Source organism: Pollicipes pollicipes, unplaced genomic scaffold (genome assembly GCF_011947565.3).
Source record: "Pollicipes pollicipes isolate AB1234 unplaced genomic scaffold, Ppol_2.1 Scaffold_7261;HRSCAF=8764_pilon_pilon_pilon, whole genome shotgun sequence".
Lineage (NCBI taxonomy): Eukaryota > Metazoa > Arthropoda > Thecostraca > Pollicipedomorpha > Pollicipedidae > Pollicipes > Pollicipes pollicipes.
In genome coordinates this window covers 49,461,357-49,487,057 of record NW_023597054.1, presented here as the reverse complement: position 1 = coordinate 49,487,057, position 25,701 = coordinate 49,461,357, and the positions used below count along the sequence as shown (strand labels likewise).

At 48.7% G+C, this 25,701-nt stretch overlaps 1 protein-coding gene across 1 annotated transcript in view; it reads right to left on the bottom strand.

Annotated features, from left to right (window-relative positions):
* The window catches only part of LOC119112100 (trichohyalin), a 68,945-nt gene that overhangs the window by 17,994 nt on the left and 25,250 nt on the right, over window positions 1–25,701 (bottom strand). The window contains exons 2-8 of the mRNA XM_037236112.1: window positions 18,788–18,943; window positions 15,034–15,130; window positions 11,427–11,482; window positions 10,834–11,001; window positions 8,454–8,621; window positions 6,856–7,971; window positions 6,381–6,533 (exon numbers count right to left, since the gene is read on the bottom strand). Coding sequence (XP_037092007.1) covers window positions 6,381–6,533; window positions 6,856–7,971; window positions 8,454–8,621; window positions 10,834–11,001; window positions 11,427–11,482; window positions 15,034–15,130; window positions 18,788–18,943 — 1,914 coding nt within the window. The remainder of the gene's footprint in view (window positions 1–6,380; window positions 6,534–6,855; window positions 7,972–8,453; window positions 8,622–10,833; window positions 11,002–11,426; window positions 11,483–15,033; window positions 15,131–18,787; window positions 18,944–25,701) is intronic.

The window sequence follows — 25,701 nt, the reverse complement described above, 5'->3', positions numbered from 1 at the left end:
AACCGACTCCTCAGACACCATTTTCCTGTTTCAGAAGATAGGCGCATCCGACAGCACGCTGAGAATCCGCCCGGCGATTGCATTCTCAGTCTGAGCCATGCGTCCGCCGCCCCGTCCGACGCAGTTTCCCGCCAGAGCGGCGCCGCCAACCACCAATCCCGGCCGAGATAGCCGGCGCGATAGCCCGCGGGCATATCTGGCGACGCCCGGCGCCATCAGGCCGCCGGCGCCGGCCCGCCCACCGGCGACGACCCGGCCGCCGGCAGCGGCCGCGCCTCGGGGCCCGCCCGTCCCGCCGGCGCACTCGCCCGCCAGCGTGCACCGCGCACGGCCGAGGCGCGGCAGAACAGCGAACCCGACAGCGTTGTTTGACAGGTCTTGTTATTTGGCGCTGGTGCTGCTACTGCCTGTCCCACGACGGTGGGGCAGCCAGCCCCAATGTCAAAAGGTGCTACCCTACGACGCTGATGAATGATGCAGGTCACCAGACTAGGCGCACACTGTGAATGAATATTTCAAGCATGGCACAATGTACAACATGAATTATAGTCCATGCGAAGGCGCTAATGCACGAAACCGAGTATTTATGTTGTTTTGTGAGCACAGCCTGCTAAATTTATCATCCGTGAGAAGGCGTTTGTGGAGAAAACCGTGTACTGAAGTGGTTGCGTGTATGTGGCCTGCTAATCTTGTCTTGCTCAATCAGAAATCGTTCATAGTTAGGATGTTGGCCAGCTCGCGCTCATTTTTAAGCCGGCTGCCCTAAGCATTGCCGATCAATGACAATATCACGATTAATTGCAGATCAACGGCCCAAACAATTCTCTCCTTCCTTCAGCCTATGTCCACTTCATCAAGTTTCGTTAATCGAAAAGCTGCAGCTACAGTTGTCCGCAAAAACATCCAGCTGTGTATGACAGCAACGCCAACACGGCACCTTTGCGTATCAAGCCTTAAGCCATCAATACATGCAAAAAGCGTGCTGTAGCCCGAACAAAGTCACTGTCTATGGACAATTGGCTTGCGAGCCAAATGGCAGGTGATCGAAGCACTTACGTCACACACACACACACACACACACACACACACACACACACACACACACACACACACACACACACACACACACACACACACACACACACACACACACACACACACACACACACACACACACACACACACACACACACACACACACACACACACACACACACACACACACAGCGCTTCGTCATCCAGGTCGATCAGAGGGAACGCATGCTGACTCCATTGCGCATCCCCCCCCCCCCCCCCACACACACAACAGTCATGACCTCAGCACCTATCGTCGGCGCGGTGCCCAGCTGACCCACAAGGGCCTCTCCCGTCGTGACCCACATCCCGCCCCGCCCCGGGCGGCCGGCTGCGGGCGGGGGTGCGCCGTCGACCGCCGGCGCCGTCGGAGCCCAGTTAACTCGGTCGACCCGGTGTCTGGTCGATACGCTGACTGCCCCGCCCGCCGCCGCCCGGCGGTAGCGGACGGGGAGGCGCCGCGCGCGACGCCGCCGGCTGATCCAACACTCCGGGGGGGGGGCAATGACGGTCCTGCGGGCCCCCGTGGGGCGCTGGGTGAGACCCGCGTGACGCGGCGACACACGGTGCGGCCGCGCAGAGCGGCGACACTCCGGGTGGCGAGCGGCGGGGTGAAGCGGCACTCAAGGGGGCGACCGACAGGGTGAGGCGACACTCAAGGGGGCGACCGACGGGATGAGGCGACACAGGAAGAGGTAACGCAGCTGAGCTGCTGAGGGCGGCGGCAGGCCGCGCCGTGAGCGCTGGGCGTCGGGCTACAGTCTGTAAGGTGGGCGAGCTCGGCCACCGTCTGCAGGGTGGCCGAGTCCGGCCACCGTCTGCAGGGTAGGCGAGCCTGGCTACAGTCTGCAGAGTAGGCGAGCCTGGCCACAGACTGCAGGGTAGGCGAGCCTGGCCACGGTCTGCAGAATGGGCGAGCACGGCCACCGTCTGCAAGGTAGGCGAGCCCGGCCACCGTCTGCAGGGTGGGCGAGGCCAGCCAGAGCTGCAGCAACGTCACGCGCCAGTGCCTGGCGGCCAATCAACAAACACGCGGGCCGGACACCAGTTAGGAACCTAAATGCACTGGAAAGCCACGTTTAGAAACATAAACGCAAGAACTAACGCGCCATGGGTGGGGGTGAAGGGAGGGGACGCGAATACTGTCTGCACATGAGAGAATTTAGCACTAAGCTAACGACAGTGCACAAAAGGGAACAACTTTTAGTGCCTCTGAACTTTCCCTTCCCCTACTCTTTTTTCATCCCTGAAAAGCACATAGAATGGGCATGGCGAGAAGGGCAATGCACATGCCGTTATACACAATGTTTTGGCTACCTGGCCAATACAAAGCACTTATTGCTAAACAATAGCAGCCCAGAATTTTCGAGGCCTCCCCACCTGGAAATAAAATAATCCGGAAAGGTCTTCTAACCGGAAAGACCAACTGGATTTTGAAACTTGGATATTGTCCTACTTAGCCGCCGAGCAAATACGCGGAGAAAAGGATGGTGGGGACAGCAAAAGACGGCGTTCTATGGTCCAGAGCTCATTTGAACCCGAAAGTGGGTCGTTCTTATCATCGAGGCACAGCCTCATCGCTGCCTGAACGAACAGCACCCGATGAAACCTTCAAAGGACCAGAAGCCCGCCTTGGTCTGGAGGTTCGGGGATTGGGATGCAATATGGGCACCCAGTGAAGAATAAAAAGATATACAAAAACCAGGCAAAGCTCTTTGAAACAGAAAGCTTTTTATTCCAGCTTCCAGAGGTGTCCGTTGCATATCTCGATCACGGCTCAGTCCAGGTGGTACAGCGTTCACCCACGACCGACGCGGAAAGACGCGTGTTAGAGCCTGGCTGCCGGTCCAGAGTTACGTCGTTTCCTGCAGTAATCAACGTGATATAATGCGACCTCGAATCTTTCCAGACTTCTGCAAGTGTGCGTCCTTTCATCCTGTATCCCGTATTGCTTTTTAGCATACATATTTAACACTTTTTCTCGGGTGCACTTTATTGGCACCGCAGAACGTAAATACCCACGTGAACATAGCACAGAACATTAAACACCAAACATAAGCGAGCAACTGTATTCCTATCTGTGAGAGTTGCATATGCCTATAACGGTACTTCTAAAAGGTTCTCGGTGTGGTGTACAACCTTTTCGTTAAGGTTAATACAAAATGAGTTGGAAACAGCTGGCTGGATCCAGGTTATAAAGCATAGAATAGAAACATAGCTGAATAAAAATCTCCGAGCATGGATTCACCCTGCCTGCAGTCATGACAGCGCGGATATGAAGCAAATACATTTTATCATCAAGAATTGATTGATCCATTCTCCTTCTGACTTTACTTTGAATAGTCTGCGCAACTGCACTTTGAATAGTCTGCGCAACCACCCTTTGCATAGTCCGCGCGTGCTCAAAACATGTGTTGTTCGGATTTGGTTGGGCACATTCCAATGCTACTGCGCCAATCACGCAGTGCAAGTCCACTTCGCCACATTTTTTCTTCCGCTGTTTGGCTAGAGGGGACTGCAAGGACGGCGTTGTGCTGTCATAACGTGCACCGGATGGCTGCCATCTGGGATTCGGTATCTCCCAGGCCATCTCTGAACTCGACTTAGCACATTTGAAAGTTGTGCCAATGACGAACCTCGTGAAATCTCGTGAAACCCTGTTTCGCTTTTGTTATATTATGATCATCGGTATTTACGGCCCCGGGTTTTGGCTTCGGGAAAAGAAATAGAGCTTACGTTAGCGAGATGAAAATATTGAAGATATACGGATCAACCAACAAGCGAGCATGAGTACTGAGAGGCCCAAGCATCAGGGTGGGGCAATATTATTTTTTTGAAAGTGCAAGGTCCATCTCCTAAAAAGATGTGCTAACTTACCAAATGAAATGTATGAAATTCATATCCCTGACCAGCGTGGGCATGGGCGCCCCGTCACCATATGAAGAGTTGCTCCGTGCATCGGAGGTTACAGTCTCCCGTGATGAGGCGGCGCTGCAGTCGGTGATTACACCAGGCGACACCCGCCGCGCGGGAAGGGGCAATAGGAACGGCGCTTAGGCGCTGCTGAATCCAACGAATCACCAAGGAGGGGCCATCCGAATTCATGAGGGATCTGGCCTGATAAAGGACCGCGCCGGGCTTACCGGGCCACACACATGCCCACGTCTATACCAAACCGCATGGGCCCTGAGCCTGCCGTGCGAAGGTGCCATCAGCCAGCTCATCGTTGGAGTTACGCTCCGGCATACAGCGTCAAAACCCACACACCCTCACGGCCAGTGCCAGCCGGCTGAAGGGGCTGACAGGCACAGGCGTGTTTCTGTTTCGTTGATGCCGGGGCGGGGCTAACCGCATCGGGCCCACAGTAAGCGTGCAAGGGGCGCTGGTGAGATGACAGGTCACGCACGACCTCCGGTGGAAGCTGACAGATGTGGGCGTGGGTTGACGGTAAGCGTGCAAGGGGCGCTGGTCAGATGGCAGGTCACGCAAGACCTCCGGTGGAAGCCGTTTGAGAGATGTGGGCATTGGTATGGAGTCGACCACGGGTAAGCGATGAAAATCTTCGCATGAATTCTGACGAAGGGGGTCTTTCAATGGCGTTGGCGCACTGGTGCCATGACCGCTGTCGAAATGGCTGAGGAGGTACCTGCGGAGCAGTTAGGGGCGCGGCCAGGACTTTCTTAATGAAGGTGGGGGGGGGGGGGGGAGGGGGAACTGGAGCTACGCAAGAGCGTATTATGCTAATTTTAGATTTTCTGACATCTCAGTCATCTTGGGTGGACAAGGAACACAATGTGGGTATTAGAAGTGGTGCCTCCTCTTTCTTTACCTGAGCCCGTGGGAACAAGAAAAGATCAGCCTCACGAATGTTAAGACCGCCAAATCACGTCGAGAGAGCAATCGAACAATACGAGTGAAACTTAAAAAAATCAGATAGCTTTTCACTTATTGCCGATGAAACTACGAAAAAATGGATTAAATAAGTTGTTGAGTGCATTTGCGAGTAACATTATTTAAGTAGATAAGACAAGTGAATTCAGGTCTGCTATTGTTGCGATAAAGGCATATTGACGAAGAATCAACACATCCATATCTCCATTCTCCTGATTTTCCTCCAAGAAAAAAGGCTATTATTTCTGTTTTATCTGTGAAAATGAATTAAAGGGAATTTAGATGATAATCAGTTGGCGGCCGACAGACCTAGGCCTCGTTTCGACCCAAAGCGGTCATATGCATCCTAATAAGTACGTCTCCTGCGTGCCTGATACAAAAGGGGTCTAGAAACAAGTCGCGGGACTGAAGCCAGTTATTCCAAATTTCATTCTTGCTGGCCTTCACCTTGACCTTTGGCTTGATGAAAAGGTCGGGTCACAATTGGTTGACTTCGGAGATGCCAGGGAGGTAGCGGGTCAGACCCCTCCCCCCCCCCGTCATGCAGCTGCAGGCCTGGACACTCTAGTAACAGTTGGGGAACTCTTCAAAACAAATGTTTTTAGTTAAAAATGTTTGCAACATGATTAAGTGCTTAATGTTCATTGGGCGAGCATTTTCTCCGTTTCTTTTTTGGAGCTAATGCTAAGAAAGTGTTTAGGTAGGCCTCATTGTTGCTTGTTGACATTTATGAACACTCAATTAAGATTGAAAGCATAGAAAGATCTATCTTTTACCATGAATGTTCTGCAAGCGGTGGACAACTTGCATTTACCTTGAGTATTTATGAATGTGAAGGCCTGTCGACAATACAATCCATTTACATTTTTCGTAAACTTGTGTTGCTTCGCAGCGTGCACAATACATGTTGGAGCGGCTGATCTGGTCCGAAGTAACAAAGAAAAACGTATTTATTGCATAAGACGGGATTAAAAAGAAGCGGCGTATTGTTGTTACTCTAATTACAATTACTATTTTGTTGTTTGGTTCCCAATTTATCCATTAAGAGATCTGGTTCTGGTCTTCTCTCGACATGTACCTTTTTTATTTACTGCCGGCTCTGACGATTCCAGCCGATGGACACTCTACTTCGGCTCTAAACCCCTGTTTTTTGCAAAAATCGATGCGTCATTGGCTTCTTGACGATTTTATCGATTCTGGAGGCAATTCCGTCTTCAATCATGGATCACGTGACAGGTATGATCAGCGCACAAGCACTAGTGATGTACTGGCCAAATGCAGTAAATATGGGCCATAAGTGTAATGGCTTCCGCCATGAGGAAGCCGTATGCTCTTACGCTTATAATGCGACTACGACCACCATAAAGTTGCTCGAGCGGAGGCACGACATTATTAGGGAAGCCCCTGCGACTGACCTGCGTTTTGTCCTGCTTGTCTTTGAGCTTGTTGAGTTCGGTCTCGACAGCCTCCTTGTCCCTCTGCATTCTGGTGGACTGTCCGAGGGTTTTGTCCACTTGCGCCTGCAGCAAGTCCATGTCGCAAATCGCCTTCTCACGCTCTGCCTGAAGCTGAAAATTGCGCATCCATTAATACACAAATCAGGGTTTAAATAATGAACAGAGGTGCAAACAACACAGGTGTCTGCAGCTTCCGACGCCCTCGCCAGCTAAATCGAGTGTTGAACTCACTCACTGTGGAAACAACAAGGCAGTTGTGTGATATTTGGGGTTGCATGCACATAATATACCCGCCTTTCTAATTAAGTGCAGGGCTTTATAACACAGCACTCTTAAATAAAGCATGTCAGACTATTTTGCACGTGTGCCGGAACCGAACAGTCACGGACAGAGGGTGCCAAGGCCGACACATGTCCGCCGGGGTCACACGTACCCGCCGGAGCTCGCCGGTTGTCCGGTCCAGCTTCTCCTGCAGCTGGTCCAGGTCCATCTGCGCCTTGTCCAGCTCGCTCTGCGTCTTCTCCTGCGTGATTTGGGCGCGGCCCAGCGTCTGCTGCGACCGCTCCAGTTCCTCTTTCAGCTTGTCGGCTTCTGTCTGAGATCGGTCCTTCTCGGTCATGATGCGGGCCAGGATCATCTGAGAACGGTCGTGCTCCTCTTGCAGACAGTCCTTCTCCGACTGGGCGTTCTCCAGGCGCGTCTTCAGCCGGTAGATCTCGCCGGACGACTTCTCCACCTTCTCCTGCAGCTGCTCCACCTCCACCTGGACGCGATCGTTGTCGTTCTGGTACATGCGCAGCTCGGTCTGGGCGCGCCGCAGCTCAGCCTGCGACTTCTCCAGACGCTCCTGCAGTCGCTCGATCTCCAGCGAGGCGGCCAGGCTGCCACTCATGTGCCGCTCGCGCTGCGGGTTGTACACAGGTGTGGTGGAGCGCTCCCAGTCGCGCGGGTCGCGCTCTCGCTCCCGGTCCCGGTCCCGGTCCCGGTCCCGTTCCCGGTCGCGGTCTCGGTCTCGGTCCCGCTCGCGCTCGACACGCTCCCGCTCTCGCTCCATATCGAAGCGGAGCCTGTCGTTCTCGGCCCGCAGCCGGTCGACCTCCAGCTCGAGTTTGGTCATCTTCTGGCGGCTCGACTCGAACTCGTGACTCCGGCTGCCTGCGTCACCCTGCACCTTGTCCAGCTCTGCCTTCGCCTTGCCCAGCTCTGACTGCGATGCCTCCAGCTTGGCTTCCAGCTTGGCCTTCTCGGTCTGCGCGCGTTCCAGCCGCACCTGGAGCTTCTCCAGCTCCGTCTCCAGCGCGTGCAGCTTCATCTTGTACTCGGCCAGCTCGCGCTCGTGCAGCTCGCGCTCCTGGGTGCGGTCCTGCTCTGCGCGGTCCCTCTGGTCCCGGAGCTGCGTTATCTGCTTGTCGCGGTCGCTGATCGCCTCCTCGAGCGAGCTGAGTGCGCCCTCGGAGGAGGTGTGGTGCGCCTGGACGGCCGTCAGCCGAGAGCGCGCCATATCCACCTGGTTGTCTTTCTCCTTCAGCAATTCCTCCAGGTTCTCCACCTGAACAGAAGTTCTCGTCAGTCAGTATCCCGGTCAAATGGGTCGTGACTGCGTGTCTTCCGCCCGTAAGTGATGGTTGAAGTCTGCACCAAGGCTGCTCGTGACGGCATGGCGGCATTTGAACTGAAGTCACGAAACCTGCCAGACTCGTTTCAGAGCGGCATTGCATGGAGAATGCCGGCGAGTTGTGCTAGTTGAGGGCTATCACAAGAATTAGAAGGCCAGACCCAGTTCTATAAAATGGAACTCATGGATTTTGGCTGCCGGGTGACACGAAGCCAATTTCCATACACATTAAATTAATTCCGTGAACTACGCATGATGAGAAATGTATAGCTGAGGGAAACGGTTGACTTCGGAGCCTCGTGCAAACTCGGGAATGGCCGTTCCGATGTCCAAATTGCCTCTGACATTCATGTGGACCCAACAGGCCTTAGACACCAGGGCGGAAAATCAGGGCTCGTTTCAGCCCGGGCACGGACCTTGCGCTGCAGCACGTTAATCTTGCGCTCCTTGATATCGAGGTGGTCGCGAGTCTCGTTCAGTTCGCTGCTGAGGCGACTCCTCTCTTGGCCGGCCTGCAGCGCCGCCTGCGTCTTCTTCTCGATTGTTCTGTTCTTCTCCTCCAGTCGCTGACGCAGCTCCTCCACCTGGAAGCCACGGCAGTCATGACGTCACTGAGGCACGCTCAACACGCAAAACAGCCGGAACGTATCGGCTGCCAGACGTGACAGTGCTGTCAGACGTGACGTCACTGAGGCATGCTCAACACGCAAAACAACCGGAACGTTTCGGCTGCCAGACGTGACAGTGCTGCCAGACGTGACAGTGCTGCCAGACATGACGTCACGCATATATTACCTTCATGGTTACATGGTTACATTAGCTGTAACGCCGCAGCTAAGTCAGCGCTGAACACGGGCGTGGCCACTTGAAGGGAGCGGTCCACATTTACGTGGGGTTTTTAATTGAAAACGCCATTTTGAAAACCTTTCGGTGCTGTTCACAGCCCTGTCCTTCTTAAGACATGGGCCCCTCTAGCTTCTGAGCTACACGCGCGCAAAAATGGCGAAATGTGTACCGGGAGAGTATTCCAAAGTCACCTAGTCATTAATGACGACATAATCATGTCATTCAAATTATGTTATTTCATGAGCCGTACGGCGATGAAAGCTGAGAAAAATATAATGGTCGAGCCGTTCATTTTTGACGTTTGACAGCACGATTTCTTGATATAGCCTACAGTCAACTGGCTTTCAATTCATGTTGTGCAACGAACAATGACATAATCATGCCATGACACAATGAGGAACATATCTACTGAACAGAGAATTGTGCTGTCTAAAGCAGTCTTTTCCACTTAAAAAGTATACCAATAGTTATATGTCAGCAGGTTTTGTCAGATCTGATGCTTGTTTCCACATCTTCAAATGTGAAACATGTCCTTTAAAGGGAAGGGATGCACCAACGAAAACGCGCTTAACTTTCTGTCAGAAAAAATGTGATAGTCAGCTTATTGTATTGTGTGGTTTATCATAAAAGTGGTGTCAATGGAGATAATTATCGCTGAATGAAGCATGAACAGTGACTTTGTGAACTGTTTCGTGGAGAACCTTATCGCGATTTCGTATTATCTTACGGATGTCAGTGCATGTATTTCCCCAACATATGACCATTTCTTGTTATAATTTTGCAAGTATAACTGGTAATTGGCTCTCAATCATTGTTGTGCAGGCCGCGCAAGTTCCAATCAAGAGTCACGTTTTGTGCTACACAGTACAGAAAGTTGGACATGGGTATTAGTTGTTACGGAAATAAGACTTGTAATGGAATAACTGAAGAAAGCGCCATAACTGTCTATGTGAATACAAGTAAACACCTTAAATTAACGAACAAATATGTAGTAACACTGCGAGAAAGGACACAGATCAATATTTGGTTGATTAAATATCTTCAGCACCCCCACGGCCACCTCTCGGGAGATTGAAGAGCTACAAGTGAGTGCTAGGGTGGCAACTTCGCACGGCCAGTCTGGCATCACCTCAACGTCATACAGACATTCCATGACGCAATACAAATGGCTTATTGAGCAGCATATTTACTGAAAAGAAATTGTGCTGGTTTGAGCAGTCCGTGTCATTCAAAAGTTTACTAACAGTTCTAAATTAACTTGTTCCATCATGCCTGATACTTCCCTCGATATCTCCAAGTGGAACATTCACCCTAAGTGATAAGGACCAACACCGTTGGAGATGACAAAGCCTCCTGCGATTCCTCCCTATACATTCATTGCATTTGTCTCCGTATGATGCACTGTTGGACAAACAACGGTGCTCAAATCTGAGAGAAGTTACAGGACACAAGCCGCGCTGTTTTCTGCCGCAGCAGCAAAACATCGTTGCATTTTCTCATTCGCTGCTGGAGTCTTCCTCTCCCCCAGATCAGCAGCAGACGCAGAAATACGACCGGCCGGGCTCATCTAATGCAGGTCAAGGGCGCCGGGGAGGGATCTGGCCGCGTGCCAGACGCCGGGCGAGGCGTGTTGCTTCGGCCGCGCAACAGTCCGGACCTCCGCGGCAGACAGAACATCCGGACACACATGACCAGGCCCGACACAAGCGCGGAAACCGCCGCCAATGGCTAGCTGGGCGAAGCTTCGCACCAGCGATTGGGTGCTTCGCGAGGGCGTGGCCTGGGCACGATAGATGCGCGGGTGTTGGCTGTGTATTGACTCAACGGGGGTTTCTATCTCTCTTCCCTTCTTACCTCACTCTGTTTCTCTATGTCTTTCTGATTCCATCGAAACGACCAAATGAAAAACGATCGAAACATCTGAGACCGCATAATCCGCTGTACACTCACGTCGGCCTGCAGCATGTTGTAGTGCTCCTCCTTGGCGCAGAGGGACTCCTTGAGCACGGTGATGTGTCGCTGATAGTCATGGTGCTGCTCCTCTAGCGTCTTCATTTTGGCGGTCAGGGCCAGGATCTCCTGGTCACGGCGTTGGATCTCACTCCTGGCATCGTCAAACTGCCATACCGCCAGGCGGCGTCAGGAGGAGCCACGTCAGTCCACCAGATCAGCTTTGGTTTGCGCGTTACGGCAGTGAGTGCCCTGTAGCGGTACTTCTAGCATGTGAAATACAGTGGTCTGGGTCACAAGGATATGGCAGAAGCCAAGGCGTAAAAGCTGGAAATATTGTGCCCGTCTAGGATTGATTTCATGATCAAAGGCTGCTTTTTGGAAAAACCATTTTTTGTTCGATCCGCGAAGAGCAAAATTGAGGGCATTTCGCTGTGTGCACAATTCTTAAAACCTTGATCAAAATAAGTGGCGGGTGCCACTTAAACCTAGACTTTGTATCTAGCGAACGAGAAGAAATTACCCATCACATGGGAGCATGCTGCCTTGGCGAAAAGTTTAAAATTCAATATGATGAGGTTGATTACCGATACCTGCTTTTGTGAGGCGGACTGAAGCTGTTGGTACATCAGACGCTCTTCTTCTTTGCCTGTAACATAAATATTATGAATATCCATGACTTAGAAGAGATACTAAATAATGCACTTAAACCATTGACTTCACACTTTCGAAAGGCATACCGCACTCATGCCATCCATACACACTCGTGTTTCAAGACTACATCATGGCTCAGCTGATACCAGTAATTTTGAGGGGTATGGGTGGCCTTGGGTTAAGGCTGCAGGTAGAATAACTCGAGTTGACATTTTATACTGCCACTCGAGTAGTGCCAGTACTCAGCTGCTGAGTGTTACAAAACCGTTGATCCGTTCAAGGTCGGTTCTCCCCGTCTAGAACCTTTCCCGATCGGCTGACACAACTCGCCGCGCACTGACACTGGTGCGCAGTGGCGCACAGTGGCGCAGATTGCGCGTCGGGATGCTCGTCCCGCGCAGGTAAGATGGCGGCGGCATTCGATGCACTCTTTACTCATTGAGATGCAACTTTTGGCGATGAAAGAAGTCCTGGTCAGAGCAATAGGCACATGCAGTACTCAACTCAAATAGGTACTGAATAGCCCGTTAACGATTTGTGATGCACTTTTGCACAAGCATACACAATTTGCTGCATTTCTACAGGTCACTGCAGGCGGTTATACCTACAAAGTACAGTTTTATGAACTTCAGATTAATTGCCTTGTCAATGGTGTTCATTTGCAAACGGATGTTCAAATTGGTGCAGGGTGTGAAAATGAAGACCATATGCTTAGGTGTGAATTGGTGCGGGTGGTGTCAGCTCGCAAACAAGCGTTCAAATCAGTCATCGGCGTGCGAGTAAACACCAGCAACGGAGTTAACAGTGTAGATAATTTTTTTCATCAGATAACGAATCTCAATCTTGTGAGGTGGCTGATAGAATCGCTCATTGTAGTTATCGGCTGTAATTCACGAACTATATAAAAGCCCATTTTGAGCATTGTGGTTAATGGAAAACACTCCGACAATAGATGCATTTTGGAATGCAGTAGGCCCACAGTCAGTGTGTCCTGGTGTTAATACTTCAAGCCAAGGATTTTTTCCGAGGCAATTTTTCCAGGAGACGCATGACGCCGTGCGCATGTAAGCAACATCGGAATGTCTGAGCGGGAGCCTGGCTGGGAACAAATAGGCTGCGACCCGATATAACGAGATCATACAAACGTGCACAGAGGGTTGTATGCTCTAGTTTAACATACTTGTGGTACGCCCTTCAACTTGGAAAGTGGTTTGACACAGTAAATCACTGTTTTTAATGCATGCATACAGCTTGGTTTGTCAGATGTAAAATTTAGAGCTCTAAAATCTTACTTGAAGTTGAGCTAGAATTCCGGTTGAAAGCTTCCATTTACGGTAACTTGTCATCCATGTTTTGCTTGATTACGTCACTTTATCAGAACTGTTTTGCCTTCAGATTTTTTACGAGGGTAAAAAATATTACGGACATCATTTCAAACGAATTGCGAGACAATCTACCAGATATTTCCCAAAATCCCGGAGGGAAGGCCTATCCAAAAACAACCTATCCCCACCAGCACAGAAGAAAGTTGAAATTGGTCACATTTCCGCCAATACACGGGAACCGTGTTTTTTAAAACCAATGAAACTTGCTTCATATCTGTCTGAATCATCATCAAAAAGATAACATTACTGGTACCCAACGCATGGCATTAAGCTTGAAATAAGAAATTGGTGTATCTGCGCTGGATGCCTGTACAGTTGATGTCACCTGAAAATATTTAGCATGTGTGATGGAAGCTTTGTTTTTTCATCTTTCAATGGGAAGAAGCATGAAGCTAACTGTTGGAAGAGTAGTTGGAGGGTGCTTGGCTCTATTTGAACACCCAAAAATTTTGTTACCAGAGATAACACGTTACTTTTGGTCTTCTAACCCTGGACGACCAAAGTAAGTGAGAAAAGGTGTGAAGGGAAGCCGAGCAATCCAAATTTTTGAAGGTATCTTACAATCTGTTGAGTGAGCCGTGATGAAATTTGGACTGGCCAAGATCAAACCTTTTTTATTTGGCATGCAACTTTCAATTTTCTATCCCGTTAGGTCCTAGAAACATGGCTTTGCTCTCGATAGTTGGAATGACAAAACGTTACAAAACCGGTGCCCGCAACGCGGCGTGGCACATTTGTGCGGCTTGCCTACCGGTTTTGAGCGCGTAGTGTGGCGACATAATGAGCGTCGTCAGTACTCGTGATCTTCGGAGGGGATATTCCAGACACAGCTCGGAAAAAGGCAAAGCCTTTGACTGGCGTCAAAGTATTTTTAAGCCGTTATATCACCAGGGAAAATTTATAGCGAATGCTACTTCTGACTTTTGTTGTCAGCGCAACAGTAGAACAATCACCAAGGGAAGTCCGTTCACCGCATCGTTTGGGTCATGCTTGGTTTAAACCATGTCAGTTCAAGTCTAGAAATCGCACACAAATTCGTTGCTGCACTTGAAGGTTGAAAGCACAAGCTGACCTAAGGTCAAAGGTTGTGGTTTGTAATAAAACAATCGCAGATGACTTCACGTTATTTTGTGACCCCTGAAAATAAATTATTATTGCTTTGACCTCGACGGACTTGAACGAGCTCTTCCCTCTGTGTTTTAGCAGACGCACGGTTTGACATCGCGGCTCGTCTTGACAGGTTAGTCGTCAGAGTTATTACAAATACGCTCGAAAGAGTTGCGTGCCACGGTAACGGCTCTTACAACGCCATCTGTTTGGCCCCAGCACACCGGGGCCGGCACGCAATCCCTTGGTGGCCATACCCCGCACTGGGAGAGCTGGGGAAGCCGGCGAAGACGGAGAGGCATGCATCACGGGCGTGATATTTATGGGCGTGATATTTATGAGCGTGACATTTATGGGCGTGGCATTTATATCAGGGGCATGGCGTCGTGTGAGAGTTATTCTGCGGGCACGCTCGGTGCAAATGGTTCCAACAGGAAGAACATAACCCCAGTAAGGCCTGCAGACGACGATCTGACCACAAACAACATGGTCCATGTCCACTGCTCACGCGCTGAGCTTTGCCCCGGTGCTTGGTGGCTGCGTGGATGCAGAGTCTGAGTCAACCTTGACAACTGATGGGCGAAGGAATCCAAGGGCGGCGTCATCGCTGATGTGTCGTGATACCGTGATATCGAGATATGTCGTGATGTCGTGAGAGGGATTCCCAGCAGCTGTCACACCTGCGAAGACCCTACTGTGCGACTGATATTAGCTCTGGCGCGGTGTGAAGGTGAATAAGGCGAGATGACGGCGGCGGTGGGAGCCCGAAAGGAACATACGTGGCTTCGTCGCGCAATTTGCTTTTGCATTCACCGAAATGTCCTAGCGAGAGTAATGATTACCAAGCATGAGACACCTACGGTCACTAGTGAAATAATCTTTGACTCTCATGGTATCGAAGACGTCGTAACATTTGAGCGGAAGTACAGCTCACTGCCTGCTCTCTATAAACGATTACCTGAGGTAAATGGTACAATTTAAAATAAACACGCAATCATTACGAAAGTATCAGCCGCACTATATGCTGTGCACTTGTCAGACAAGATGAACTTACCCAGCCCTTTTGTCTGCAACATCTCCAGGAGTTTTTTGATGCTTTCGTCGCGGGCAAGGAGAGTCTGTTTCTGCGTGTCGATCCTGAGCTCGAGCTCCTGAAAATGAAATGAAATTATTGCCACCTTACTTTGACGAGCATATCTTCATGTGGGAAGTCATTGATTTAATTGGAGTATCACTGGAGGTTCATTATCTTTGTCAGCTAGCATATTTGCATTAACACGCGCCTGGGTGGCCGGTTGGATAGCCTTCGTTCGGGTGGAGGTCAATTTGACACCCCTGAGATCTCAGGAATTAAGAGAGCTAGAGACACAAAATTCATAGAGGGTGTTGGCCTGCGCCTAAACGCACTTAGGTCAAAGTTTGAGTTTCCTAGGTCATGACCTTTGGATCAAATAGGGTCAAACAAGGCCAATCTCCAGGTTGGTCTCCAAAGCGCCCCCGGAACCTAGATACCTGTTTTAAGCAAAAGGTCACATGGTTATTTAGGCTCAGTGACCTTGTTTGACCTTTCAAAGGTCGTGCTTTTTCGAAGGACAACTTTAAGTTTGCATTTGAATAAGCGACACAGATTACGCTAGGCAATATGTTACTAAAAGCAAAATGCTGAGCCGGGTCATTCGAGGTCGGTGACCTACTCTGACATTTGAAAGTGCATGGAAGATGCATAATACGATCCCTGGCATCAGTAAATTCGAAATGGGCACCAAAACCCACCCCATACTGCAAGCCCTAGGATAAAGGAACAGATTGGATTGACCTTGATTTGACCCTCAAAACTGATCTTAGGTCGATGACCATTGTTCATTCAATTTTTACGTTGGCTAAGAAAGTATCTCAGAGATATATGGTCTCGTCTAACACTCTGTTGTTGCATTACATTGAGCGACTCCCTAAAAGCTGGTTCGCAGAATCCATGGCCTGACCTTGACCTAGTAGCCGTAAGTTAGTGACCTCGCAGGATCCATCTAAATTTTACTGTCAAACGACCCGTCATTTAATTGTATATAGCTATGCAAAACTTGGCGCGGTACTTATTTTGGAACAAACTTAGCAGTGATAAATTTGTTTTCCACCCGAACGCGTGTTAATATGCAAAAAGCATAGTTTTTCCTTGCAGCGGCCGTTGCTTTCCAGACATAGGTACTTGCATAAGTACCAATATACGATAGCAGTAAGAAACGGTAAACAATAACGAACCGTGAGATTGAACAAACCTACAGTGCGATCCTGAAAATAGGCGGTCGTCCATTAGATATCGCCAAATAAAAGAGACAAGCATTCTGGAAGTTCACTCAATCCGTCGGCTGTATGGAGACAGTTCGGATATCTGTTGCTGGTAAAAAAAAAAAACGAAAAGCGTGTCACTGTTTACTTGCAATCGGCTTTACTGAGCGTGCGACTGCGGCATCGTCATCGTGACGTCATCGTGATGTCATCGTGACGCCGCTGGATTGCCTGATGAACTGGGCTCGCGTCACCGTAGGAGTCTTAAATTCAGTTCTGCTGGACCATCACAGCATTAATAAACGGTAAGGAGCCTCATATTTTAAAGGGCACGTTGTCATTCGCTGGGAGCAAAGGGTACCAGCATACCTGAGGAGGGCGAATTACTGTTGTGAATAATGTGGTGCGATACCAACCGCGCAATGCATTGTTCGATTTAATCCCAATGCACTGAAGTCGTGACGGGTGACTTAGCTTTCAACGATGTGAACAAATATTTAGTTGGCGAGCATGGGTCAAGTCTCAGTAAGGCAAGTAAGTCCCTTTTCATCACATTTTCCTAGGACCCATCAAGGGTGCTTATTACGGCAGTAAAATGCATGACATAATCTGGACAACAACAAAAAACGAGATAAACTGGATGCTATATGTCTTGTGCAAGCCTATGTGGGAGATCTTGACATTGGTATTTTTCTGGATTTGTTGGTTCATCTGCCCAGGGTTTGCTGGCGGGGAGACATTTTGACCAACATGACGGGGAGATTTCCATTGGGCTGTGCCGCCTCAGGCGCCTGCTCGTGCTGCAGAAAGGTACAGAGGTGACAGATGGACGCGGCGAGCTAAATGAAAACGTTCGTCTCTGTATCATTTTGTTCCCACGAAGGGTAGCAGCATTGACAGACAAAGCTACAAATCGTCATTGGCGAAGCCGTGTTGCTCATTCAAGATTTGAGCGAGAAATCAGACGAGAAGACCTGATGAGTGGTGTGGAGTGACTAGTCGCTGGCTAAGTTCACGTCAAAACGGAGACAAGTGCAGCTGTATTCCGGCAGCTGCTAACCGACGAGTGACCAGAGGTTGTCATGGCTACGCGGGGAAGCAGCCCATCTTGACTGAAGAACTCGGTAGCACGCTCAAAAAAGCCTTTGGTGACAAAGAACGTACTACCAAAGCTCGAAGGCTTATACGTGGTTGGAAACTTTTAGGTGCTGCCCGATACTAACCAGAGACTGTAAAAGTTCGGACATTTCATGTCGTCCATGGCCACGGACTGGCAGCCTGAAGTGCAGTACTCAGCGTTTGGCGCGCGCGCCGTCTTGCCAGCATGGCGCTGTGGCTCTTGTGCTACGCTATGATGATAGTTCAACGGTGAGTACAGACAGTGCGTGGCCGTCTTATGTTGATCGACCGGGAGAAGAAGCTGACTTGCTCATTTGCCGACTTTACGCTGGACAAAAGGGCCTTCCACATATGTTCCAGGAACGTGGTGGCGTATTGACGGAACTTCCATCGCATACAGGCCCAAGGATGAGACGTCTCCGTCAGTTCCAGTGCATGAACTCGTGTTCCACTGATACACAGAGCCTTTCGAGCCACCAGTGCTACTATGTCTCTGTGTTTCCAGCTTAAATCCAGTTGGGAAGTTAACCAGATCACAGGGCGCAGTCGGGGCACGGAGCGGGGCGTCAGAGTAGTGACCAAATCACGGAACGTCGTGACTGATGAAGAGTGACGGCTGGGGGCTTGGAATGTGTATGTGTGTTTTTAGCGGGACGGCAGCCGGATGGTCACGTCTACAATGCTCCGCAAGGGTTACTTTACAGTTTCAGTTGATCGGAAGTCGTCGAAATAGCCCAACGAAATGCTTAACGCGAATATATAAATAGGTGTATCTACGTGCGCTCACAAACGTGACCTTCATCATCATCTGCGTTGAAATGCTCCATTCATCAACCCTGTTTAGCGCTTCTACAATAATGCGCGGGCAAAATAGGGTGCTAGCAAAAAGCCATTAAATCAGCTTGGTTGAGCAGATTACAACACGTATTAGGACTCTTGTTTTCATCAGTGAACGAATGAGTCGAGGTGCCCTCCAATGCGTGGCAGCACATGCGTTAACTCAATTCTTCCATCGACTGACGCGGCTTATATCTTAAACCTACGGCAAATTATTATTTTAATATCCATCGAGAAGCATTTCAACCATCACATTCCATGACAATGTCTCCTGATACAGATGAACAGATGCCATCGGTGTTAGAGAATGATTTATGCGCTTAGCGCGTAGAATGCAAAAAAAGAGGATGATGAGGGTGGTTATATATGATGGCAGATAAAACAAAGCTACCCTTTTGTAAAATCCGCTTCAAGATGGGTACAATTAAAGTCCACGAAAGATAATTCAAGTGCTTGCCATTGATACTTTTCCCCCCAAAAAACAGATTCTGCTTACGTTTGCGAGGTCCAGTATGATCCTAATATGTTCGGACCTTCCAGACTGAGAGCGGCAGAGCCGTGTCCGTTACCTTGATGGTCTCCTTGAGAATTGCGTTCTCTCGCGTCAGATGATCGTTCTCCACGTAAAACTGGTCCAGCTGCTGCTGTAGCTCCACGACCGCCTGGTTCTTGCCGCCTCGCCGGTGAAGCTCGTCTTCTAGCTGACGAATCAGGTTCACTTGTTTCTGAAATGAAAGAAACAATGTTACAGCACTAAAGCAGCCTGTTGCCTTCTGGGTCTGGGAGAATCAGGCAATAACTGGGTAAATCAAGACACGCTGACATATCCTCACAGGAAACGGGCAGAAGCCGTGGGTTAACTCAAGGCAACCCAGTTTTGACATTTGCGCCGTTTTTTTAACTCAGTAGTAAGATATAAACGCTGAAAGAGAACATTGCGGAGCCGTGCCGATCATCGCACAGCTTCCCCTGCCTTGTAGAATATCCTGTGGATACATACTTCTTTTAGGCTTCGCGCTGGCGGGGTTCATGCAAAGCTGACGTCCATGTGAACCGCTCGCATCTAGCCTTGCAAGGGCGGAGGCTCATTCGAACCACGTCATTATGAAGTCGACACGGGAGGTCTATGTGAATGCTAGCAGTCAGTGCGGTAAAAGAAATGACACGATAAGTGCCACAAAATACTTTCAGACACCTGGGCAGGCATTTGAGCTGGGCTCATGACAAGTTCGATATCAAGTACTACGTTGATTTCCGACATATTCTAAAGTCCCCAGGCCTCTCCTCTAGGTCAGTTTAGGTCAGTGTCACCTGAGGCCACTGACCTAGACGAGCTGCTGCGAGAAAATAGACTGAAACGTGCCCCAATGTACCGCCTGTTTTTAGTGACGTATTCTAGTCTGGTCACTGATTACCATGGCTGGCTTTTCCCTTCAGCAGTGTTTTATCGATATGATGTAGGTGACATTTGAAAGTTATCACAGGTCACCGACCGACATCGACCTTCGGTTCTGGTCATCACTAGCATGTGTGACGTGCAACACAAGATTAGCTTGATCTCGATGGCGTTCAACAACCTATGAGGGGCAGTTTCACACATAAATGTCATCACAAGTCAATGAGATTAGTTCGCCCTTAGTTCTCGTATCTGAAACTATGGTCCCAGATGCAAAGCATTCAGTTACTTTCATTTACTTACTTGTAAATGTCAGTATATATCGCTATTATTTACGTCGAAGCGTCGCCATATATAGGCAAATGATCATAGGTCGTAGGTCTAGGTCAATGACCCTATGATGCATTTCGGGATACTTTGTTAAATCAAACATATATGTTGAAGGAATCTTCTAACTCTTTCCACGTTCAGCACAAGGGTCGATTTCCGGATACGGCTTATGTGGATATGTTGTAACATTTCCGGACGCGGCTTATGTAGATGTGTTGTAGCATTTCCGGACGCGGCTTATGTGGATATGTTGTAACATTTCTGGAGCTAGTACATGACCAAGGGCGTAAAACCTACCACTTTGGACTTGACTTCATTCGCACGAATTATTTATATCAGCCCTTTTTAACAAAGCCTATTTTATGGTGGTAAGATCTGAAGAACCCTAAGATCTTCCAGATCTCTTCAGACATATAAACTCTGGAATCTTCAGGAGTCTTCAGGAGCCAGAAGTCTTATTCCTCGGAAAAAATCAGGAGAATGGGAATATAGATATATAGAGAGAGGAGAATGGAGATATACTATATCTCCATTTTCCCGGTCTTTCTCCGAGAAATAAAGCTTATACTGCTATCTCATCTATGTGGATAATGTTCCTCGATAATGCACTGAACAACTTACGCTATTAAGAAAAGCATTAAGAGACATCCACCCCTCCAGGGAAGCAGGTCGTTCAGACCATTACATCTGTTTCGCTTGAACCTAGAAAAATGCAAACCATCCACAACGTGATTTGATACTTTCTTTAAAAAGCCACTCTCAGCGCCTCACCAGCCGTCTGTTGCATCAGATAGTCCCGGGATCGCAAGGCGGTCACACTCTCTGTGATTGGTGTGGCCAATGTCGTACGATGCTGCACTCGCTTCTCGTTGGTTAATAACTACATCATTTCCGTAACACGAGATTATGGCTAGTTTCCGATTGGAGCTAGTGCATGAGGCGAATCGTTTGTTATCAGGTGTGTTCATATGTTCATAGACTCGAAGACGCATGGCTGCTGTTGGTTGTGCACGTGGACAGTAGGGTGTGGCGTGATGTTGGTGAATTCTAGGTTCAGGCTAATAGAAGGTCTATATTTGCCTGACTCGCGATAAGGACTGGCCTGAGCAATACAATCACCGGTTTAACTATCACGTTAGCAGTTAGAAATCCGCTACACCTATCTATAATCTGCAGGGCCTTTAAACGGTACGCTACCTTTTCAACTAAATATGTGCCGTTTCAGATTGCATAGCAGCTGATATCAGCCCCTAAAGTTTGATGTCACTTGAACGGAGCTTGGCCAGTGCGGCGACATACTTAAGTATGCACGGCACAACGATGCATGATCATATGCTCATCAATATGCATAGTTGCATGCATATTTACGGCCGTATGCGTCCGCGCGAGATCCCTACAAGGTCAGAGTTCCCGCCACCACCGCAACCGGAAATGGCATTCAGGTGACGATTTCAACGGAAATGGCATTCAGGTGACGATTTCAACAGAACTGGCATTCAGGTGACGATTTCAACAGAAATGGCATTCAGGTGACGATTTCAACAGAAATGGCATTCAGGTGATAATTTCAACAGAAGTGGTATTCAGGTGACGATTTCAACAGAAATGGCATTCAGGTGACGAATTCAACAGAAATAGACGTCCGAAGAGAGCGAGAGACCCCAACGCGAAAAACGGGAGGGCATAATGGCAGAATCAGACCAGAAGACTCCGACCAATGGAAAGGAAGATAATCAGTATGAAGTTCTCATCTGGAGTTAATGACCTTCATTATAATATGACGTGTTGGTTAAATGACACTGTGATGGTAAAAATCGACGATATTAACCGAACTCGATATTTTGAGCTGAGCCCACCTCCAAAATTAAGAATTGTGAATTACTCATCCTCTCATTGTTCTCATCCACGTAATGCCCATTGCTCCTGAGGGTTAGGACTGCTTGAAATACTGAATACCACGGATGTAATAGCTATTTAACACCACATCGTCGTTAATCAAGCACGTTCTTGTGCATTGAGGGTCGTTAACTGAGCTTAATAATTTTGAACTCATGCCAAAAGCAGAAGCTGGGGGTCTTTCTTATAGAGAGGAAAATTATTGGGGCGGTCACCATGGCCCGAGTATGTGAGCTGATGAGCCACGGGACAGCTGATGAGCGTCGCAACAGCCAATAAATTGGCAGGTAACGCGAGGTCAAGGGCCCGGCCCGTTGTATTCGACAGCAGCTGCGAGATCGTTAGCCTTATACTCGCTGGTGAGCTTCGCCGGAATCTTCGCGGAAGCTGATTTGATCCCCGCCTGCTATCTCTCGGAAACCGCTCGACTGATTCGGACCGACTGAGTTTCAAAGAAAAGATTGCGGCCTGAGCTAGCTTTTCATTGAGGCGTCAGTTTCAAAAACGTCAGGGAGGCGCTCAGAACGGTAAGAAGTGGGAGTTATCGTCACATAAACTAAGCATTCGGACATGCACGACAAGCATGCACACCCCCACATTTTGATGTCACGGGTAAATGTACGGGTATTATGGTCCGTCCAATCATATGCCCGTATAATCATATTTTTGAATCAGGGGTCAATGCAGGGTCATGAAAATGGGAGGGTGGAGGGCATAGCCACGCGATACTGAGATGAACATTGCAATGCACATAGCAAGCCGTTCTCTGCCCCAACTATGACATATGCATCCGCCCTGGCAGGATGCTCCAGATGTATGGATACCCACAAATCAGTGGCGGATGTAGTGTGTACGAACCGATATCCCTTATTTCACTTATTTCAGTACCAAAAACCAACCCACACTTACTACGACATTACCCTCTTCGTGAATCAGCTACACCCGCCTGGTGCTATCTAAGTGTTGACTAGACCTGGCAAGTGGTCATGTTTGATATATTTGAGGACGATCAGCCTTATTGCAGTCCATCATTGGCGTGATTTTCAGCAGCGCAAAGCAATCTGTCACCTTTTGGCTGCCACTAGACTGTTAAAAAGATGGTATCTGTTGATATATGCCTTCCACAAACCAAGCCCATCGCTACCCCTGGACGGTGTAAGGTGCCAACACTTTGTGGGAGTGTGCTGAACTGGTCGCCAGCGAGCGTTATCCAAATTCATCGCTCTCCCCTAGACGGTTCGGCAATAACTTCGGTTAAACCAGAGACAGATGGAACCTGCCGCTGTCATGACGATCTTATAACGACTCGAACACGGCCTCACAAAGGTCAGATGCTCCGAGATAAACGCTGTGAGATATCACAAATGGAGGGGCAAGTCGCAGACAATCGTCTGACAAAAGCTTGGCCACGTCCCTTGGGCCGCGCCACCCACGACTGTTGCACCTCAGTTGGTGTTCAGTGCATTAGCGAGGAACATCGTGCACATAGATGACAGCAGTATTAACCTGACTCCTGGGGGGAAAACCAGAAGAATGGAGACATAGTTGGGTGAATGTTTCGGCAACATGCATTTACCAAAACTTCTGCTATGGTCTCGATAAAGGTATGTTCCCGAAATATCAACCCAACTATATCTCCATTCTCCTGGTTTTTCTCCGAGGAATAAGGATAATGCTATTATTTCAACCTGGTACGGTGGTCGATGCGCCCCCCCCCCCCCTCCCTAATGTTTTTTGAGGACAACTCTCTGGCATGCTGTGCAATCAAGCCCAAATTTTCAGCCTAGCTTTTCTGATTACGGAGTAGCGGCCGTTCTTGAGGAACACTGAACAGTGATATACGGCTCGGCACGGGCGGGGGGCAGCCGACGATGCTGCGGAACACGCGCGGTCGGCCGACATTGGTACGTTATCGGAGGCATACATCATAATTATGTGCTCAAAACATATGGAAATATACACTCCTGCACTCACAATTGAACGATAAACACACTTATTTAGGTTTCATGTCGCAGCAGGTCATGGCCTTGTATGCATGATAGTGTTAAGTCAAAATATGAGATTTTCTAGAAAATGTGACCCTTAATCTGACATAAGGGGGTCAATTATTAATTTAACAGCATACAAGCTTGTACCAATGGCGAGATCTTGCTAACAAAATCCGATGGTGTTTTGGCTAAGATCTATCTTCATTAGTTTGGAAACGCCAGGGGGAGGGGCGGCATCAACCCGCCTATCAGGGCACGTTATAAAAAACGGCAAACTAGGACGAGGGTTATGACAGGGTAATCCTACTAATTCTGCAATCTTGCCACCCCTGAGACCGGGAGAAATCTCGGCGGGAGCTTTGAGCTCTCCCAAATCTGGAGGATTACGTTCACTTCAAAGAATACTGAATGATTATCGCATTATCGTTGTGTGTGGTGTAATTCATACTTTGGTTTTACATTTGTTGCAATACTTGGCTAACAAGCCGTGGTTAACATGCTATCACAGGTTAAAAAAACGTGTTTAGCATATCCCCGCTAAAATGGTGCGGAAATACTAAAATGGTGGGAAATTGATTTAAACATTTACGTGGTCGAGCATCCGGTAGCCTGTGAGTGTGAATATGGGAGAGTGATGAGGTCGAATATTTGGATTTTCTTCTGTGCATGCGGCATTCGTTTTTGGAATGTCTTATGTTTGTTGGGGGAACGAAACTAAGATGACCCTTGGTCACATCTTTGGTTAACCAAGGTGACTCATGGTCTACATGACATTGCCTTCCTTGATATCAAAAAGTTATGATGGCCAATTTCTTGCAGTCGTAGAGGTCAGATCCCATCTTTCTTGAATACCTCCAGGTCACATTAGGTCAGGCTAATATACACAAGGAAATGTCACGTTAGAGTAAAATATCTCAGCCATATTACGTTTTGAGTAGCGAAACGCTTTTCAAGGAGCTACCTTAAAAGGTCACAGGGAAAAGCTTGCAGTACAACGGACCAGTGCAGTTTCGCCGCTCTGGCCCCAGCTAGTACTGGGACAGCATAGGCTGCATAGACATAGAGAGCATATACGTAGACATAGACATACACGTAAACGTAGACATAGACATAGCTGCACAGACAGCATAAACAAGTTGCATAGCCTGGATTCACACTTGCAAGCACTACATTGCGAAAAATTTGAACAAATATTCAGGTGCTCAAACACAGTTGTACATCTCACTTTGTAGCAAGTTACAAAGTGCTATCAATGCGCATCCGGTTGTCACGTCCGGCCAGGTAAGAGGGGTTCAAGTGACAGTCGAGCAGATTCGGCTGTTAAGTCCGGTCAGGCAACGCCGGGTCATTGTAGCATATGGTATGTCGCATGAGACCCAACGTCCGCAAAGGGCTTCTAAAAAGCACTGAAGTTTGATCGCGCCCAGAATGATGTAGAACTGCACGTACAGATGGGTCGCAGTATAAATCATCAGATGTTAGCCCCATGAGATAGCATCTGATGATGATTATTGCTGATTTGCTAGCTCAAAAAGAGCACGAACGTTATTTGCACCTACGTCATTGTTGAAAATGCATCAAAATTAGCTGAGCTCAGTTAAATAACCACCACTTTTATCAAGACATTCTAGGAAGCAGCGTTATTGTGAATACACCATGACATTGTATGGTATTGGTTGGATGTAGGCATCATTCCATGCTGGCATCATTCGACAGAGACGTAACATAGTACCGGATATGGATGCTCAAGAACTGAGGTAAAGGGCGGCCAAACCGCACGCAATCATTTTTCCTTCACCACTCTGTACCCATTCATGATTTTATGCTTGCGAATTTGCTCTCATGGAACCAAAGCATAAAGCACCACAAATGT